The 13294-nt window shown below is 48.0% G+C and overlaps 1 protein-coding gene across 1 annotated transcript; it reads right to left on the bottom strand.

Annotated features, from left to right (window-relative positions):
* Positions 1-225: 225 nt before the first annotated feature.
* On the bottom strand, positions 226-2788 carry LOC147912668 (ral guanine nucleotide dissociation stimulator-like). Its single transcript, XM_087423201.1, has 4 exons — positions 2496-2788; positions 1795-1854; positions 649-842; positions 226-383 (listed from the first exon to the last, which is right to left on the bottom strand). The coding sequence occupies exons 1-4, from the start codon at positions 2786-2788 to the stop codon at positions 226-228; spliced, it is 705 nt and encodes a 234-aa protein (XP_087279327.1).
* Between the last annotated feature and the right edge of the window lie 10506 nt (positions 2789-13294).

The following is a 13294-nucleotide window of genomic DNA, read 5'->3' as shown; positions in this document are numbered from 1 at the left end:
AACTGAGGCCAGTTGCTGAGGGGATGCGAGTGGTTGTTCCAGGTCTTTTAATTTTATTTATTTATTTATTTTTCCCCCCAAAGCCCCAGTAGATAGTTGTGTGTCATAGCTGCACATCCTTCGAGTTGCTGTATGTGGGACGCGGCCTCAGCATGGCCAGAGAAGTGGTGCGTCAGTGCGCGCCCGGGATCCGAACCTGGGCCGCCAGCAGCGGAGCGCACGCACTTAACCGCTAAGCCACAGGGCCGGCCCTGTTCCAGGTCTTAAAGATGAAGGCGAGCTGTGGCTGGAGCCTGCTCCGTCTCTGAATCTGAATGTGTGGCTCTGAGCTGTAGTGCGCACCAGAGTTGGAGCTGGTGCTGGATCTTTCTCTGGAGCTGGTGCTGTAGATCCAAGAAGAGAGAATACCATCAACAGGACTGCCTTTCCATGTCATTCCAAGTAAAGGAAACCTCTCAGACCAACTGACGAGTCTCACTCCAAGAACCAATCCCCAGAAAGTCTTCCCAGACTGGAGGCCGTGGGAATAGTGATCTGAGCCCGCTGTTTGCTCCCGGCCCAACCCCAGCCTCTGGAGGCTCTGCTCTGTGCGGCCCAGCCCCAGCCCCTCCACACACGCCCACGTCCCCCACCCCGAGCCCCCCTCACCCTGAGTCTCTGCCTCGGTGGGCTGAAGGTGCTCCAGCTGTGAAAGAAGAAAGTGGGCACGCTGCTCCAGGGCCGAGCCTGGCATGTTGAGCCCAATGTATGCCAGTATCACCTCCCGGCAGAGACAGTCGGGGGGCTGGAAAAAATCCTGAGGGTATAGTTCTAGCCAGGTGCCCAGAATGAAGGAGATGGCCCTGAGGATAGACAGGTGGGCAGCAGCGTCAGAGAACTGGCCTTCCCAGGGCACCCCTGTGTGGGCCTGGGCTCCTCTCCTGTGCCTCCTGCTCCTGGCTGTCCGGGGGCCAGTCCCCCTTTTCGTCCACCTGCACTCTGGCAGTCCAGACAGAGACAGGCCTGGTCACCAAGGAGGGCCTGGCAAAAAGCCTCTGTAAGTGAGAGCTCTTGGGCAATGGTGTGATCACCTCTCCTTTTCCTCAGGGAAGCCTGACACACTCCTCTGTGCATCTCCCGGCCCACTGCCCGCTGGAACGTCAACTCCCTGAGGGCAGGGAGCAGTGGAGTCTGCTCTGTTCATTGCACTCACTGGCACCCACTAGGTGCCCCATGATGATCTGACGAGTGAGGGAACAGAAGAACTTTGTCTCCTGCCCAGTCTTCCCAGGGCCTGCCTCATACCCCAACTTCAGCTCCCGTGCCTGCGTGCTGTCTAGTTCACTAGGTGTCCCACGTGGGTCACCCTCCACTGACACTAATCTCTAACAGGGAGGCGGTCATTTGGCCCCTGAGCACTCACTGAGTCCCCCGCCCCGAGCACCAGCTGAGCACCCACTGTTGAGGTTCTGCCAGATTAGTGAGCAAAATGCTCCCCACACCTCCTCTTCTGAGTCCCAGGATCGGGAGTGGAGGCAGGGCTGGGATGGACAGGGGACGGCTATGGATTCTCTTAGGGGCTGACTCTGTCCTCCAGCCCCGCTTTGCTCTCCCACAGCCCCCACAGCCCCATCCGCAGCTCTGGAGGAGTGCTTTCTTCTCTTCTAGGAGAAGCCCTCAGACCTCTGCCCTCCCGTAGCCATCAGAAGATGTGTGGGATGCCGGGTTCTGCCCGCATCGCCGATTCACAGACCCCACACTCCCCTCACAGCATGGAGAGGGGAGCCCCTCCAACTCGATCCAAAGCCCACTCACCTTTTGACTTGGTCCAGGGGCCCGCCGTCCTCACTGGAGTAAGGGAGGATGCACCCGTATCTAGAGGAGACAGGAGGGCATCACGTTGACTGTACTGTGGACAGTCCCTGCCTGAGAAGTCTAGTGTGACTGTCTGACTCTGGACTAGAATGGAGCCCGGGAGGGCAGGGGTGTTGTCTGCTCTGTGCCCTGGATTATGGTCGGTGCCTAGCCAAGTGCCTGTACCTAGCGGGGCCTCTTCTCTATGTGATGAATGAGTGAGCTCCAGCCAGCCGCATCACAGATGTTTGAGTGGGCCTGGGGCCCCCAGCTCGCCTGGGGGATCCCTGGTGTGGCCTCACCCAGGCCAGAGACCTAGATGAAATCTCCAGTCTCCTTTTCCAATGGGATCACTGCTCAGCCCAAGGCCACGGGGACAGCGAGGGCTGAGGCAGAGGCTTCGTCACGGGGAAGAGGAAAACGATGGATTAGCACAGCCACGGCCCCTCCAGCAGACCCTTCCACAGGGCCAGGCTTCTAGAACGTGCTTTCCATGCAGGACCTCGTTGAGTCCCTACCATATCCCTCTGAGGTTGATCCTCCTTGCACCCCACTGCTCAGAGGAGCAAACTGAGGCTCGGAGTGGTGCAGTGATGTTCCCAGGCCTCACAGCTAGGAGGTGGCTGGGTCAGCACAGTGCAGTGGAGGGGCAGGGCGCTCACCTTTGACACAGCGAGTCCAGCACCTGCAGGGTGGTGGCAAAAGCCCTGTGTGACCAGAGAAAGCTGTGGATGTAGGTGGTGTCGCCTTCCAGGAAGGCGGGCACCAGGTGCTCCACCAGCTTGTCTACGGAGCCACCCTGCGTGCTCCACACCTTGCGGGTCTCCTCCCTCTTGGCTGTTGAAGGATTCTCACCCTGGGGTGGGACAGATGAGAGAGGCGCAGTCAGAGGCAGCACCATGGGCAGCAGGAGGGTTGGGGACTGGAGCTCAGACGGAAGCCCCAAGGCCTCCATGACTTCCGGCAGGAGGGGGGACGTGAGTGCCCACAGTGGGAGAAAGTTCTCGGCCTTCAAGTTAGAGTCTGAGGTGGGGAATGAGTAAAGACATGAGTGTCTGCGGTCAGTTTGTTAGCAGAGTATTGCCAGCGTCTCCGTGTCTGAACAGCGTCATCCCTGTGATTTCTGAAACATATCCCATTCCAGAGATGAGAACACAGAGGCCTCTCCTGGGGTGGGAGGGCTCGGGAGAGTGGGGCATGCGGGATGGTCAGCGCAGCACTGTGGAAATGGCCGCCGAAGGTGCCACGTCAGGGAGGGGCTGAATCACTGCGGTAACCGGTCTCCCTTCGGGAATGTTGTGCAGCCCAGTGAGGTCCCAGCACCTGCCGTCGGGACGTGGTCCTCGGGACAGCAAATTACAGAGCGACAGGCATAACGGCAGGAGCCCCATGTTCTTTTGGGGAAAAATATCCCTAGCCATCATGATGATGTGTAAGACGTGGAGAAGTTGCGGGAGGATTGTCAGGACAACGTGGACACTTGGGGATGGGAGTTAAAACAGGAAAATGTGTAGACAAATGCAAAACTACTCTTGCCTGAACAGGAGGTGAAATGGTGTAAATACTCTTGACCGAACGTGAGGTGAAATGCTATCAAAGTCTCTTTGCTGGTGTGCCCACAAATACGTGGACAGTGACTTTGTGTGTGGCCAAGGCAGGGGCTGGGCGGTGGAGGCGGGTGGGAGGAGAGGGCCATGCAGATTCCTCTGGGAGCAGGGCTCTGGGAGGGAGCCCTGGGGAGTGTCTGTGTGTTCTGGGGTCCTCTTTGGCTGTTCTGGGCTCCAGGGTCTTGGGTCTTCTCAGCACCTGCACTCACCCTGAGCCGGTGCTGGACTCTGTTAGTGGTGTGGGGCACCCTCCTTTGCTGCGGGGCAATCGAGTAGAGGACCCCATCGATCAGCTCCTGTCTAGTCTCCTGCGTAGAGCTCTGTAAAGACAGTGCCCGGCAGCCAGGCGGAAAGCCTCAGAGCCCTGCCTGGCTGTCTCTGCGGGCTCTCACACCTCTGTGACTCTCTCCACTCCAGACACACAGGCGCCACAGTCTGCACAGACCTCCACCAAGGAGCGACACAGAAGACAGCCTGAGGGCCTTGGATTAACACAGATAAGAGGCACCTGGGGAATCCCCTTCCCGTCCTGCCAGCCTGTCCTGGGATGTGACCCGGACAGCAGCCTCAGGTTATCAACTGCCCACCAACCTGTTCCCCTAGGGCGGATCCTCCCCACATGTCCTTCTTCCCCCCTACACTGAAGAGGAGGGCATGGGGTCTGCCCAGGGAGAGCTCACAGAGGTGGCCTGACCTCGACTGGCCTGACCTAGGCCACCTCGTGTTACCTTAGAGGACCTCCTGGCAAAGGGCCAGAGGCAGCCAGCCTGAGAGTTCAGCCAACGTCTAGAACGTGTCAAAAGGTTCTCCCTCCGGGGTTTCTGGAAACCAGAGCCCTGGTGAGTCGCGATATGGCGGGAGAACATCTTTCAACACCAGATGTCTCCAGCCAAGTGAGCTGGGTATGAGGATGTGGATGCCTGGTTACGGGGCTTCCAAGTTCTGTTGGGGTCTGTTGTCAAGGAAGTGACTTCATTTCCTGGAGTCCCCTTACTTGTGTCCCCTCCTGCGATAACACCCATCCAAACAGTCCTCTGGGCTGCTGACTGCTCACCCCCCTTCTCCAGGCAACATCATATCTGTACCCGGGTACACCAACACACCTGTCTCCACTGGCCCCTGAGAAGGTCTGGGTGCAGCCAGGGTCCCAGCTTTGAGAGAGACGCAGACACAGCTCCTCATTCTCACCTGTTCTTGATCCTGGATAAGCCATTGTGCCTCTCAGGGCCTGTCTGCCTCATGTCTGCACAATGGGGATTATTCTAGCATGGACTTCCTCGAGACGTCCTCAGTCACGTGTGGGATAATACTTTTAAAATTGGAGGAGTGGTGTCACATGTAGGGAATGCCTCCAACCTCTTTTTTCTTCCTCTTGTCACCTCCCCTGTGTCTGCTTCTCTTCTGATCCCACCCCGTAGTCCATCCTTACATCTAACGTCACCGTGTTTGTATGTGTGAGTGAGTGAGTGTGTGTCTGTGTGTGTGTGTGTTAGTGCTCACGTTCTGGATACCCAGGAGAAAACAGCCCCCGCAAAGGGAGTGATGGGCAAGAGCTTCCCAAGGTCTTAGGGTTTCTAATTTCCAAAGCAAAGCTTGTGGCAGGGGTTCTAGTCTTGGCCTAGAAGGTCAGAACACACCCTCACCTCTGGACTCTGCCTGTCACGTGCGGTGGGGCAGTCCCTGCCTCTATGGGCCTCAGTTTCCCAATTATCTGATGAGGGACTAAATTCAGAACTGCATAAGCATGAGCTCAGCCTAAAGGTGGGTCCCCGCTCCCTCCGCCCTGGGTGTGATGTGGACTGGGGAGCACTCAAGGGTTCCCCTGACCTGGGCTCCTCCTCAGAGAAGAACTTGCCAGATGCCCGTCTAGGCTACCGAAGGCTCACCCTCACCCCCGTGCCATCTGCATATCTGTATGCAGTTACACACCTTTCCCAGAGTCCCCTGAGAGAGCCTGTGTGCGGCCAGGGCCCCATCTTTGAGGACACAGAGCTGGGTTCACGCCTGGCTCCAACGTCTCCCCAGTCTGTGATTCTGGGCAAGGCACTGAAGCTCTTGGGTCTTCCGCTTCTCCCCTCAGGGGCTCCCTGTGATCCCCAGCTCCCGGTCTACACATCCCTGTGTAATCCGCTCCCCTGCAGTGTGGACTGAACTTAGTGAGTCCTTTCTTTTCCACAGAAGACGGCAAAGTGATCCAATGTCACTTCCCAGGTTTGGTTGTAAACAGCCGGTGCCCGCCCTCGTGTCCACTCTGACCTGTGCTCTCTCTCTCCTCCTCTCCCTCAGATCCCTCACTCTGGGGAACGAGCCTCTGTGCTGTGACTTCCAACAGAGAGAGGCCCGCGTGGCCTCGCCTGAGGGAGCCCAACAGACGAGAGGCACACGGGCGTCAGTCTGGAGGGAGTCCTGCCGGTGCCCCCGCGTGCGCTCCCATCGGGAGGCCAGCGGGTCCTGCCTCAGTGGAGCCCGCAGCCCGCCCTCCTGAGAGACCCCGGCAGAAGCAGCCCGCTGAGCGCTGCTGGCTTCCCGGTCCACCGACACTGTGAGCTCACCCGTGTCTTTCAGCTCAGCCACTAAGTTTGGGGAGTTGTTGTCACAGGGCAGTAGCAGCTGATCACTCAAGCTGTCCTGCTGCCGCGGCCCTGGCCCTGCTGTCCTCCCTCCCCCTCCGGCCCCGACTCTCCTCCGGAGCCGCCTGCAGCCGCCCTGGCTTCCCGTCTCAGCTCCTCTCTGGCCACACGCCCTCGTGCCTCCGAGTGTCTGCACCGTTGCGCCCTCTGCCAGGCTCCCTGTCCCCGGGTTTGTGCAGGGCTGGCTCCTTCTTGTCGTGCTGCTGGCAATCAGAGGTCACCTCGGCGCAGCCTTGTGGGCGCCCCGGCCTGGTGGACCCAGCGCTCCGTTGTAGCACCGGCTGCTTTCCCTGTGGCGTTCGCTCTTGCCCTTCACATGGGTTCTTTCCCTGCTGTTGTCCATCCTGTCCTCCTGACTGTGAGCTCCCGGAGGGCAGCACCTTGTGGGGATTTTTCCAGCACTGGCAGCATTTGAGCGCTCGGGGCACAGTCGCTGAAGGACTAGATAAGAAGATCCATCCCACCGCCAGCCCGCTCAATTATTAGAGCCAAACTGACTTGCGTCATTTTAGATAGACTAGGTCGGTAACTATTTAAGTTAATCCTGTGATTTAGGCCCTTTGTGGGTATATCGGTTTATGGTGAATTACCAGATAACTTCCCACATTTCAGTAGCATATCAGTATATATTTTCCCACATGAGTGCTGGGTGGGTGTTCAGGTTGGAGAGCCCACACTCTTTCGTGGTCCTTCAGGAACCCACAGTTCTTCCATCACGCGCCTGCTCCATCCCTAGGACATCATCCACCTCTGCGTCCATCAGCGTCAGGGGAAAGGACATAAAGAAATGCACGTGGGAGGATTTTATCAGCCAGGTCTCGCATGGCACGCATCAGTTCCTTTCCTCTTCCGCTGGCAAAGAGGTGGTCCTGGGCCACCACGGAGGCCGGATAGTGGAGTCCAGCTGTGTGCCCCAAGCAGAGCAGAGGGGATTTTTGTGGACAACTAACGTTCTCTGCAACAGTGAGTAACTCATTTAGATTTACTGTGTTTTTCAAATTGTTCTTGAGTTTCTACCATGTGCCAAGCACTGTGCTGTGAGCTGGATGGAGAAGTGATTGAGCGGTACCTTGCCCCGGGAGGCGCTCCCAGTCTAGAGAGGGAGACTAGATGTGGTATGACATGCCTGCCATCCTAAGAGGAAAGGATAAAGTGAAAGTGCTCTGGAATTTCAGTGAATGATTCTAGATTTAGAAGCTACCTGGTGCTTATATCCAGCGAACTCCACTTGGAGACATAATCAAAATATGGTTGGTGGAGGAAGATGACATCAGGAACTATAGAAGCAGTTCATTATGTACAAATATGATAAGGAATAGTATGTACCCAGTAAAATCATATACTCAAAAATATTAAAATAAGAAAATTAATAAAGTTTGGAATATCTAAATTTAGATGAAATTTGAGTGATAGTTTTTCAATTTTGTAAAATGTTTTATTGTTAATATAATAAAAGGATTGCATAAATATGTTTTATTATGATATACTACCCATTGAAACACAGCTCACTGTTTCCCCCTCCCCCAGTCCCTGGCAATCACCATTCTACTCTCTGCTTCTATGAGTTTGATTATTATAGATCCCCCATATAAGTGGAATCCTGCACTATTTGTCCTTCTGTGACTGGCTTATTTCCATTAACATAATGTCCTCCAGACTCATCCACGTTGGCAGAATTTCCTTCTTTATTAGGGCTGAATAATATTCCATTATAAGAATATACAACAGTTTCTTTATCCATTCTTCTGACAGACACTTACGTTGTTTCCATATCTTGGCTATCGTGAATAACTCTGCGAAGAATGTGGGAGTGCAGATATCTCTTCAATATCCTGTTTTGAATTCTTGTGGATATATACCTAGAAATGGAATTGCTGGATTGTATGTTAGTTCTATTCTCAACTTTTTGAGGAATCTCCTTACTGTTTTCCACAGAAGCTGCACAATATTACCCTCCCAACAATAGTGTACAAGTGTTCCAATTTCTTCACATCTTCACCGACATTTAACTTTTTTTTTCATAATAGCCATCCTAACAGGTGTGAAGTGATATCTCATTGTCATTTGGATTTGCACTTCCCTTATGGTTAGTGATGTTCAGCATCTTTCTATATACTTGTTGGCCATTTCTGTCTTCTGTGGATAAATGTCCATTCAAGTCCTTTGCCCATTTTTTAATCAGGTAATTTTTTTGCTATTGAGTTGTATGAGTTCCCTATATATTTTGGATGTTAACCCCGTATCAGATGCATGGTTTGCAAATATTTTCCCTCATTCTGTAGGCTGCCTTTTCAATCATTCCAAAAAAATTTTCCAGCTTTATTGAGATTTAATTAATATAAACCATTGTATAAGTTTAAGTACAACATGATTTGATATATGTAAATACTGTGAACTATTACTATGAGTTTAGTTAACACATCCATTACCTTATGTAGTTACAATTTTTGTGTATGTGTAGTAAGAAATTTTCAGATCTATTCTGTTAGCAACTTTCAAATGTACAGTACACTACTATGTTAACTATATATTATCTGTAATCACCATACTGACATTAGATCTCCAGAACTTATTTATCCTATAACCGGAAGTTTGTACTCTTTGACCACCTTTACCCATTTCCCCTGTCCCCCCGCCCTTGGGAACCACCAATTTACTCTCGGTTTTTATGAGTTTTTATTTATTTTTTTTCAGATTCTACATGTGAGATCGTACAGTATGTGTCTTTCTCTATCCGACTGATTTCACTTAGTATAATGCCTTCAAGGTCCATTCATGTTGTCGCAAACGATAGAATTTCTTTCTTTTTGACTGAATATTCCTCTGTGTGTGTGTGTGTGTGTGCGTGCGTGAGTGCTATTTATCTATATATGCATGTATCTATCTATCTACACATCTATCTTATCTTTCTATCTCTATCTATCTAATCTATCTATCTATCATCTCTCTATCACAATTGCTTTTCCATTCATCCATCAATGGAAACTTAAGTTGTTTCCATGTCTTGAATATCATAAATAATGTAGCAAGCAACATGGGGGTGTCTTGAAGATGTCTCTTCAAGATAGTGATTTCATTTCCTTCAGATGTAACCAAGAAGTGGAATTGATGGATCATATGGTATTTCTATTTTTAATTTTTTGAGAAGTCTCCATACTGTTTTCCATAGTGGCCGCACCAGTTTCCATTCCCACCAGCAGTGCATGAGGGTTTCCTTTTCTCCACATCCTCTCCAACACTTGTTATTTCTTGTCTTGTTAATTATAGCCATTGTAACCAGTGTGAGGTGATATCTCACTGTAGTTTTGATTTGCATTCCCTGATAATTAGTGATGCTGAACATCTTTTCATGTGCTGTTGGCCATCTGTATATCTTGTTTGGAAAAATGTCTGTTCAGATTCTCTGCCTATTTTTTGATTGGGTTGTTTTTGGTTGTTGTTGTTGAGTTGTATGAGATCTTTCAATATTTTAGAAATTAACTCATCAGATATATGATTTGCAAATATTTTCTCCATGTTGGTGGGTTGTCTTTTTGTTATTTTCACAGTTTCTTTCGCCTTGCAGAAGCTTTTTAGTCTGACGTAGTCCCATTTGTTTATTTTTTATTTCCTTTGCCTGACTAGACATGGTATTTGAAAAGATACTGCTAAGACTGATATCAGAGAGTACTGCCTATATTTTCTTCTAAGAGTTTTATGTTTTCAGATCTTACATTCAAGTCTTTAACCCATATTGAGTTCATTTTTGTGTATGGGGAAGACAATAGTCTACTTTCATTGTTTTGCTTGTGGCTGTCCAGTTTTCCCAACAGCATTTATTAAAGAGACTTTCGTTTCTCCATTGTGTGTTCTTGGCTCCTTTGTCAAAGATTAGCTGTCCTTAGATGTGTGGGTTTATTTCTGGGCTTTCAATTCTGTTCCATTGATCTATGTGTCTGTTTTTTGCCAGTACCATGCTGTTTTGATTACTATAGTTTTTAGTATAATTTGAATTCAAGGAGTGTGATACCTCCAACTTCGTTCTTTTTTCTCAGAATTGTTTTGGCTATTTGGGGTCTTTTAAAGGATTTTTAAAGGTAATTTTGATTCTTGGAGATTTTCACTTTACTCATTAACTTTCAAACCTAAGACACAGCTCTACTGTATATCAAAAAAATAAACAAAACAAAAAATGATTCATCGGTTTCATTTGCAGAGAGGTGGCCCTTATTTCAATAATAAATAATATTATGTAGGAAAGTAAAAGGTACTTAGTAAGATTATAAGTAAAATAATAGAAGAGAATACTATCTTTATATTTAAAAGGATGAAAATTGATTATACAGTTGAATAATAAATGGAAACCCAACGCATCATTAATAAATGGTCCCCAAAGAAATTTTGGGAAATGTTAGGTCAGTAGAGCCAAAGATGCTTCTTGGTGAACATATTAAAAACTCTGTGAGATTCCTAAGTCCCTAATGCCTATCTCAGAAGCCACATACGCTTTAAGAGGAAAACGCTCTTTTACACACCTAAGAGCAATTTGCATTACATTGATCAATAAAGTTGAGTTAATGTGGGAAAGCACAGAGGGCTTACTGGGTGATCTTGGTAAATTTTTTACTCTGAATTTCATTTTCTTCATCTGTAAAATGGGGGTAGTAATACCATCAGGAGTAATTATCAGAATTGGATATAATGTATTTAAAGGTCCTTACCATAGTTCTTGGGCTCCTACAAACCAGAGGCTGCTGGGATGACTCCAATTACACCTGGCCTGTGCTGGGGGTCATTCTGAGGACATGAATAAATTCATTTCATCCTCACAACATTTACACCTAAATCAGAAACTTTCAAGAACAATGACAGAGGAGATTAAAACTGCATTTGTGAAAAGAATTGCCTTGCTTATTCTCTGGCTTCTAAAAGTCCAATAATTGAAAACTTGTAGAATTTTAAACAAGGAGAGGAAAACTATATCTATTTTTTCTTGTGTTAGGTTTAATTTTCAGAAAACATACTTTCAAACAATAAAAATTACATAATTAGAGAGAACTGTGACAGAGAAAGTGATGCAGACTACTTATAACTTGTAACCTCAAAAGAATAATACTTAATTCGGTGATTATCAACCAAAACTTGATTCAGTGATTATAGATTAGATTACAGGTTAACGAAATGGAAACCAAATTCTTTTTCTCTTGCAGTCCTGTTTTAAAGAATCTTGATGGGAGAATTCTAATCGCTTCTTGAAAAGTGATATCAATAGTATTAGTCCCATATCTGACCACCTTGACTAGAATTGCTGCTGAGACATGGCAGTTTTCGTCATGGAAAGGGAAGTATTTGAACAAATTGAAATTCACATAAGATGAAACTCTCCTTAGTCTACGACTTTAGCTTTCTGATTGTTTGGGACATTCTCTGGGGAACTCTATTATTTTGAGGTACCTCTCATAAGAGAGAGCTGGGTGGGACCAAACGGCTCTAAAATCATTTGAGAAACAAATGACATACTCAACTAAAACATCTTAGTCCCTTTTTCAATGAGAGTGAATGGAATGTTCTACACTGAAAGAAATAAAAAAATGTTTGACCTAGATCTCTTACCAGTTTAATCCTTCCTTTATAGCCAAGCTTTCCCCTCCTTATTTAAAGGAGGAGGAATAACTGAAGAACAACAGTCACAAGGGCATGGGAAGACGCCTGTTGCCCCCTCCACAAATAGTCACTGAACGTGCAGGACCCTGAGAAGCAGCCTTCCCAGAGCTGTTTGCCTTCACCTTTGGTCCTCAGCTCCTAGCAATCACACAGTAGGGATCATATTCTCCTTAAAAAAATTAACTAGGAGATATAGACTTCCACCAGCTGTTCGCCCAGCTGTTCCCCCACCTCTAAGTCGGGTTTTGCAAATCTTTTTCCATTTCCAGTGGTAAAGAACCACACAACTCGAGATGCACTGTGCTGCAGCACAGCCTACGTGACTCCCCTGCATTACAAGTACCTTGAGGACCACTAAGTGAGGTGTTTAGGAAACGAAGTTGATAGTCAGAGTGCATTCCTAGTAGGACAGGCACTGTAGTAAGAAGTCTACATACTTTCTCTTAATTAAATAAGAGAAATTAATTAATCTCAATTAAATTTATTATTCCTGAGCTTCAATCTCCTCATCTAAAAAAAATGGCATAATACAGGACCTACCTCAAAACAGCCTTCTGAGGATTAAATGGGGCTTATAGAAAGGAGAGTAATATTTATTGAATAGCTATGACGGACCAAGAACTGTGGTTTGTTCTTTCACATACCCTACCTCATTCACTAGCTCCATTTTGAAAATGAGGAAAATGATGTTAAGCGGAGGTGACCAAAACTATTTTTTCCCAGTGGAAGAACTTCCACCAAGAACCTAGAACACAAATATTTGTTGAGGGCTTACAACGTGTCAGGCATTTTTCTTGGTTGTAGTGAACAAGACAGAGGTCTGTCTCAAAGAGATTTCTAGTATAAGAAACCAGAAAATGTTTGGGGGTGAGGGGAGGGTAATGGCTTATAGGGAAGAAAAATCAATAGCACTGTTTTGGGCCATGGTAGGTTTAAGATGCCTATGAGACATCCAAAGGGTGAGGAGTAGGAGGCAGAGGGATAAGTCTGGAATGTAAAGGAAAGGTCTGGGCTGGAGATAAAACACAGTGGGTCAGCACATCGTCCATATTTAAAGCCATGGCACTGAATGAGGCTTCCTAGGAAAAAGGCATAGATGGAGAGCATGGTTAGCCCTCTAACATGTGATAGAGAAGAAATAGTCAAGAAAAGAACACAGAAGTGACCAACGAGTAAGCTGAAAAGTGCAGTCTGGTGTCATGGAAGCTAGAGAAAAATGTTTCAAAGAGGGGTAATCAGTAGTAAAGCTACTGAGAAGTCAAGTAAAATACTGAGAATTGACCACTAATTTTGGCAAAATGTGGTCTTTCATTCGACAAATATTTATTGAGTCCAACGATATACTAGATGCTGCTCAAGGGACTAGAGATATACCAGTGAACAAGGCAGATGAAAATCCCCACCTTCACGGGATTTGCATTCTAGTGAGAAGAGAAAGATAATTAAATCACAGTATGCTAGTTGGTTATAAGCACTTTAAAGAAAACTAAAGCAGGAAGGAGAGAGCTCTGGCTGTGGGGGTGAGGCTGCAATTTAAAATAGTGTCGAGGGATGACCCCACGGAGGTGCCGTTTGAAGACC

This window comes from Ceratotherium simum, chromosome 34, assembly GCF_057802395.1.
Source record: "Ceratotherium simum simum isolate JZ-2026a chromosome 34, ASM5780239v1, whole genome shotgun sequence".
NCBI classification, from domain to species: domain Eukaryota; kingdom Metazoa; phylum Chordata; class Mammalia; order Perissodactyla; family Rhinocerotidae; genus Ceratotherium; species Ceratotherium simum.
Note: the sequence above shows the minus strand (reverse complement) of the source record. Positions and strands in the feature narration are given on the sequence as shown.